At 48.7% G+C, this 7,352-nt stretch overlaps 1 protein-coding gene across 2 annotated transcripts; it reads right to left on the minus strand.

Moving 5' to 3' along the window:
- Window positions 1-1,560: 1,560 nt before the first annotated feature.
- LOC100664299 (apoptosis-associated speck-like protein containing a CARD) lies at window positions 1,561-6,620 on the minus strand. 2 transcript variants are annotated; one of them, XR_010323523.1, is made up of 4 exons: window positions 6,216-6,620; window positions 5,861-5,932; window positions 4,975-5,531; window positions 1,561-3,107 (listed from the first exon to the last, which is right to left on the minus strand). XR_010323523.1 is itself a non-coding variant. In XM_010598539.3 (3 exons), exons 1-3 carry the CDS (start codon window positions 6,484-6,486, stop codon window positions 5,275-5,277), a joined length of 600 nt encoding a protein of 199 aa, XP_010596841.1. In that variant the 5' UTR covers window positions 6,487-6,620; the 3' UTR covers window positions 4,796-5,274. The 2 variants fall into 2 exon arrangements, 1 of the variants encoding a protein (XP_010596841.1); XM_010598539.3 differs by lacking the exon at window positions 1,561-3,107 and having other exon boundaries at window positions 4,796-5,531.
- Between the last annotated feature and the right edge of the window lie 732 nt (window positions 6,621-7,352).

The following is a 7,352-nucleotide window of genomic DNA, read 5'->3' on the forward strand; positions in this document are numbered from 1 at the left end:
CTGGTGAATTGGAGCTGGAATTTGAAACCTGTATTCTTTGTCTAGAACTTCTGCCATTAACCATTGTGCTATGCCTGAGATCTGAGGAGACTTCTAGTAGAACTCTTGAGGTCCCCCCTACTAAGGAGGCCCCCCAAGGTATTTTTCAAGTTACAGAAGTTGTTTCTTAGAACCACTTTTCCTTTGCCTCAGGCCTGCCCCGGTGGTTTGTAGCTGCTGTTTTGGAAGAGACCTGTCAGGCGTGTAAGTGTTACCTCTGGGCACATCTTTCATGAGAACCATTAGTTTCCTGTGAAGTTCTGTTTTTTTTTTTTCTTGACATTGGTTGCCAACCCCTGCTACGGGTCAACACATTCCTCTTCTTGACCTTGGGTTCCTTGTTGCCATTCATCCAGCTTTCCTGCTCCCTCCTGCGTTCTCCTTCTTGCCCCTGGGCTGGTGTGATGTTTTATTTTTAGAACCCTCTGTTAGATGCTAGAGATATATAGTAAGAGTCATTTATTGATCACTTTTTACATGCGAGGCACCTGTACAGAGGTTGAAAAGTCTGCTTCTAAGGGCTCAGTCTAGTGGGGTAGTCCTATGTGGAAATAGACCATGACAATGTGGTGTGTTCTGGGAAGTGCTACTTGAGCCCAGAGGAAGGCACACCTTATGGGTGTACTTGTACAGGTAGGAGATTTCAGGGTATCCAGAGCTCAGGAGCCAGCGTGTGCTAGGGCACCAGCTGTGAACAAATACTGTTGCTAGCATCATGGAGTATGTGAAAAGGATAATGGGAGAAGAAGTTGGATAGGGTCATTAAGGGCCAGACTGGAAGAGTTTAGATGTCCTACTGTTAAGAGAGAGTGAGTCCATACCATACCCATGAGTTAGCTTTGATCACTCAGGACCTTGGAAGTAGACAAGAAGCAAGGATTACCAGTTAGCAGGTCTGTTGCTGGTGATACACTAGGCATGAGCCAAGTGGGGGCAGTAAAGTTGAAAATAGTTGGATGTAAGTTGGAAGAGCTAGACAGAACTGTGGCTGAATCTGGGCATTATGAAAGACACTAGGATTTTTTCTGAGTTTGTGTTTAGGCTGCTGCTGTTGCCAAATGTCAAGATAGATGGTAAAAGAAAGGCAACTTTGGTTTTGAAAATGGTTAGGTCCTTGTGGATGTGTCTTACCTAGTGCTGCTATAACAAATAGCACAAGTGGATGGCTTTTACAAAGAGGAATTTATTCTCTCTCAGCCTAGAAGGCTAGATGTCTGAATTCAGGGTGTCAGCTCCATGGGAAAGCTTTCTCTGTCAGCTCTGGGGGAAGGTCCTTGTCATCAATTGTCCCCAGCTGAGCTCAGCACAGGGTCCCTGGGTCCAAAAGATTAGGTATTCTGGGTCTTGTTGTTTGTGGTATGAGGTCCCCCTGTCTCTCTGCTCATTTGTCTCTCTTGTATCTCAAGAGATTGACTCAAGATGCAACCTAATCTTGTAGATTGAGCCCTGCCTCATTAACATCATAGAGGTGGGATTTACAACATATAGGAAAATGTTATCAGATGATAAAATGGTTGACTATCATACAATACTGGCAAACATTTTTGGGGGATACAATTTAATCTGTAACATACCACCCTTTGGCCACTCAAAAATGCATATTCTTGCCACATATAATACACATTGACTCCATCATATCATAGCAACAGTCTTAACTCCAAGTCCAAAATCCAAAAAATAACTGTCTTCAGAAATCAAGAATATAAGTTATCTGCTTCTAAAGTACAATGGTGGAACAGGCACAAACTAGACATTTCCATTACAAATGGGAGAAATTGAAGGGAAAGAAGGGATAACAGGATTTGTAGGGAAAAAACATCACAAAGTTTCGTAAAGCAAAAATTTTATTTGGGATGTATTGAAAAAGGCAAAAGTGGGAAGCTGACAAGCATACTGCTGGAGCTTATGTCTGCCCGAGTCCAAGGAAATTATAGATAAAAAGTGGGAGAACGGACAAGCATGCTGCGAAAGCCATGTCTGCCTGAGTCCAGGAAAATTACAGAATAAGAATGGGAAAATGGATGTATATTAATGTTACAAATGGGCAAAACCACTGAAAGCTTCACCTTTTCACAGGCTAGAAACTGATCCGACATTTTGAATTGTCTTGATAATTGGTACAGGTTTCAATAATGACAGGAGGGCCCTCATCGGTCCAACAAATTTTCTATTCACTAAATGCTAATAGAAAAAGATAGGAGTGGAAAGTTTTTGTGTTCTGTTTGTTTGGTTTATGTGAAAGTTTCCCTAAAGATATTTTACAAGATTATCTTAGCTATTTATACCTCAGGTCCCAGTTGATGTGTCCTTGTAAGTCCAGCTTCAGCTGGGTCACATTTTAGGACAGGGAATAATGATTCCAATATTATTTCCTAAATCACAGGCACCAAGCAAGTCAGCAGAACACTCTACATTAGCTCTCAAGGCTTAAAAATAATCCTCTGTTCTCTTGAGACCATTTAAGACAATGGCCCTGCCCTCCAGACTCTAGGAGTTGGCCACACTCTTCAGATTGTGAGTGAAGGCCCCTTGACCTTGGGCTTCAGTCCGTCTTCCAGGCCCACTGAAATGGTAACTCTGTCCTCTCGAATTTGGGTGGCCCCATTCTAGTCAATCTGAGTGGTGACTCTACCCTTTGAGACCCCAGAAGTTGTGGCCCTACTCTTTGAGACTGAGGCAGCTCTGTTTCCTGTGTTCCTTGTTTCTTCGGCTTCTGCTTCCTGGTTCCATGGCTTCTTGGCCCCTCGGGCCTTACCGCCTGTGTCCGCCCTGCTGCGGTGAGTGTTCCAGAACTCTGTAGCTCTAACCATAAGTGCTTGGAGGTACCCACTCCACCAGTAAGGGCACTCAGCTCTCACTCCATGGGTCAGCTCCTGAACCATCTAGCACAGGTCTCCTGGTTCTGCTGCTGCTGTTTTCCCTGCTGCTGCGTTTCTGTGATGTTGCTTCTCACTGCCATCTGCGCCATCTCCGTTGTAACAGCTCTCCACATTTTCTTGAGTCATCACTAGAATTGTCTGATGTCCATAACTCCAACAGTAGTCCTGTCAAGGCAATCTAGGCTTTTACTGTTAAAAAAAAAAAAATTTTACTGTTAGGCCGCTTTAAAACATCCAGCTTCCACCCATCCACAGTTTCAAAACCACTTCCACATTTTAGGTATTTGTAAGAGCAGCATCCCACTCTCTTGGTACCAAATTCTGTCTTAGTTAACTAGTGGTGCTATACCAGAAATACTACAAGTGGATGGCTTTAACAAAGAGAAATTTGTACTGTCAGTCTAGGAGGTTGGATGTCCAAATTCAGGGTGCCAGCTCCAGGGGAAGGTTTTTTCTGTCAGCTCTGGAGGAATGTCCTTGTCATCAGTTTTCCACGGTCAAGGAGCTTCTCAGCGTAGGGACCCTGGGTCCAAAGGATGCGCTATTCTCCTGGCTCTTGTTTCTCGGTGGTATGAGGTCCCTGTCTCTGCTCACTTCTCTTTTATATCTCAAAAGAGATTGACTGAAGTTACAACCTAATCTTGTAGATTGAGTCGTGCCTCATTAACTGCCTCTAATCCTGCCTCACAGGATTTACAGCGCACAGGAAAATCATCTCAGCTGACAAAATGGTTGACCATCACAATACTGGGAATCATGGCCTGGTCAGGTTGACACCCATTTTTCAGGGACACAATTCAATCCATAGCAGAAGCATCTCAGGGAATTGAACGAGGTTTGAATTATAAAATGCAAAAAAATTTGAGAGAAGAGGGTTGAAGATGGCATGGGGAGCACCAAATTTTATTGGCTGGCTGGCTAAAGAAAGATGAGCCCACAGGATACACTAGTGTTAGGGCCGATTCCCCTTGATGAGGAAGCTCAGCCTTTCTCTTGGAGCTCCAGGTGGCACCAGGAGCAGTCCCATGTGGTCGGATCGTCCTCCTGTAGCAAGCTACTTGTTTCTCCTGTCGTTCTGGTGATCCAGTAGATTACAACAGGGAAAGGGTTACACAGACTAGAACCGCCCTTGTATTTCTGGAGGAGTGTAAGCACGCTGCATTTGCTAGTTTTGTGTGATCTAGTTGAGCTGTACAAATAAGCTTTGTTCATTGTGGGCTGATGTAGCATTGTGAATGGCACAGAGCTGAGTGCCTTGCATCCTCACACCTGGATCCTAAAGAGAGGATGTTGGGTCTGCTTGATGCCTACTTGCTGCTTTGCATACTATCCTGCCCATTCAAGGCTAGATAGGGTTTGGGTGCAACCCCTGGTTCCTTCAATAGCGTCTGGAAAGGGCCCTTAAGTGTTGTTTCCCATAAATACTCCTGTTTCACCTTCTAGGCAAAAATTAATTCCATCAAGAAAAGAAACGAGCTGTGGTTGGCATTTTTCTGGTCGGAGTAACTTATATAGCCTCTTTCTCTGGGAAGTGGGGTGAAGCAGAGGGAGCAATAAGTCTGCTGATGTCAGTGCCAGTGCCAGAAGGGACCCTAGAATTGGTAGGTTGTGTTCTTTCATCCTACATGTAGGTAATAGTCTTTCTATTGCTCTAATTCAGCAAATTTATTTTTTCCGTGGCAAAAGTAAGGTAGAGAAGCTATGTAGACTAGTCTATTTCCAAACGCCCCTGACAATCAGCCCTGTATGGTTATGTGGCAGGGTGGGGTGGGGGGAGCGCTGGTAGCGCAGTGGTTAAAGCCCTTGACTCCTAACCAAAAGGTCGGAGGTTTAAACTCACTAGCTGTTCGGGGAGGGGGGGGGGGAATGTAGCAGTCTGCTTCTGTAGGGATTACAGCCTTGGAAACCCTATGGGGCAGTTCTACTCTATCCTGTAGGGTCGCTATGAGTCGGAATTGAGAGCACTGGGTATGGTTCCTGGCATGTGTGCACGCTTCCACTTTAAAGCTTAGACCTGCACCATAAGGATGTTAAAACTAAAATCTCAAGGGGGTACCTCTCAGGGGTAGTACTGGAGGGGCCACCAGATGATGAATGAGGAGGAAAGAGTCCATGGTGACTGAAGCAGAAAGGATTGAGGAAGCATGGTCTGGGGAACCTGATGCCATGACCTGAATCTGCAGTCTTTGGGATTTTAGCTTAGTTCTTTCTTCAAGTGCTTTCAGGCTGGAAGGAGGAAAAACACACACGAGTACAAACTGGTTTTTCATATATTGTGTATAAAAAAATCAGACTCAGAGTGAGTTAGCTGGAACTGCCAGGGGCTGGATGTGGGACCGCTGCTGGGGAAGACACCTCAGCTCTTCTCCAGGTCAGACACTAGGAAGGGCTGGGTGTCCCTCAGGGCCTGAAGGAGCAGGTCCTTGCAGGTCAGGTTCCAGGCAGGAGTAAAGCTGAAAAGCTTTCTCATCTTCATCGGATTGGTGGCCTCTGCCAGCACTGCCTGGTACTGCTCCTCGGTCAGAACCTTCCCATACAGGGCATCCAGCACCCCATCCACTGCCGTGACCCGTGTGATGAGGGCTGCCCGGTGCTGATCCACAAAGTGCGATGCTGGGGGTGGGAAGGAGAGCATGTGAGCTGGCACCCAGGCTAGGTGCTGGGGTCTGTCCCTGCTGAACACCGCTTTCTTCAGAAACTTCTGAACACAACCCTAAGGGGGTAATCCCACCAGGACTCCAGAGATAAGTCTTCCTTGCTCCCTCCCACCAGGCCTGGCTCAAGGAGGTGTGTGTGGTGTGTGGGTGGGTGGGAAGGGTTAGCCCAGCCTTGGTCTCTCCTGGTGTGCCTGGCCTGGCATTAGAAGACAGGCTGTGCACGAGAGTGTGTGGGAAGGGGCAGGAGAGAGTCCAGGCAGGTGAATTTGGGTGTGGTGGCCTCACCTGTCTTGACTGCCATCTGAACAGGGGCTGGACGGGCGGATGCAGCTAGTGCGGCTGGTGCGGCTCCAGGGCCTGTAAGAAAGTGTTAATTGTTCCCTTCCTACAGTATCTTTCCAGTCTCTGGTGTCGGGTCCTCTTTGTAAGATGCCAGGTCAGGGCCAAGGGCGGAAAGCCTTCCTTCCCAGCAAGAGGAGCCGTTTTTTGAGGGTAGGAGGAACAGGAAGTGAAAGAGCGCGAGGGGGTAGACGTTCGGGTTCTGCAAGGGGAAAAAGTTTGCCGCAGAAGGGATACTGCGGGAGGCTTGGGGGCGGCTTGGGGGCCTGGACTCCCGCCGGGTGTGGGGAGGGGCGCTCACCGTTGATCTGCATCTGCAGCTGCTCGGCGGTCTCCCGCATACCAATTTCGCGCAGTACCACCGCCGTGAGCTCGGCGCCGTACTCCTCCAGATAAAAGCTGACAATCTTGTCGGTGAGATCCACGGCGTCCATGGGCAGCAGCGACCCCCGCGGGATGCGCCCGTAGCCGTCGCGCAGCTGCACCGAGAGCAGCTTCATCTTGAACCTCCTGAGCTCATCCGCGGTCAGGTACTCCAGCGCCTCCAGGATGGCGTCGCGCGCGCGCCACATCGTTCCGGGGTCCCCCGCCGCTGCCGCAGCTCACCCGACCTGACCGAAGCTGCCGTCGACCAGGAAGTCTTCTCCGGGGCGGGTCTTGGAGCTCCCCGCCTTCCGGGGACTCTTGCCTGCGCCCCAGCCGGTCACCCTAGGGCAAAGCCTACCCTCGACTATACCGTTGGTTCCTGCCCACTGAGGCCTCCGGACTCGGGACCCTGGCCATTGGGGGGCGCCAGTATCCCATTCTCGGCCTGGTCTGCGAAGTCGGCCTCGGAGCCGGGGCAGAGAGGAGGTCGTGGATGACACTTGAGTCTCTGGCCATGACAGCTCTCAAAGACCAGGAACCTGGACTCGCTCTCACCGAGCTTCTTAGAGCGCCAAAGCTTAGAACCCTGGAATTCTAGAACCCTGAAATCTCCACGTTTCCCTGAACCTTAGCATCCTCTCTCACATGTTATAGAAATCATACCAGCCAGAAAAATGATCTCCCCAAATTCTATGCACGGGGTGGCGGGGGGGCTGTGTTTTAGCTTTCTGAGCCTTAGTTTCCTCATGTGTAAAACGGAGATAATGACACCCACCAAGCTGACCAGGAGGGAAAAGAGGCCAAACAGAAGGCAGGTGCTACATGTGCACCTCTCACCTGCTCTTCTGGGTCAAGCCCCTTGGGCCCAGAGTGGCTGTCCATCCATGGCTTTCCCTCCAGATAAGAATTTTCCCAACCATTACAAGTGGTTCTTGGCATCACTTCCCAAGAAATTTAGCTTCTGGGATCAAATCCTGACACCCCCAGGAAACTTTTGGTAAGGTCTCAGTAGCTATCAGATACCCTGAGTGAGTGTCCATCCCTTGACTAGAATGTGAGCTCTATGTCCTTG

This window comes from Loxodonta africana, chromosome 12 (assembly GCF_030014295.1).
Source record: "Loxodonta africana isolate mLoxAfr1 chromosome 12, mLoxAfr1.hap2, whole genome shotgun sequence".
NCBI classification, from domain to species: domain Eukaryota; kingdom Metazoa; phylum Chordata; class Mammalia; order Proboscidea; family Elephantidae; genus Loxodonta; species Loxodonta africana.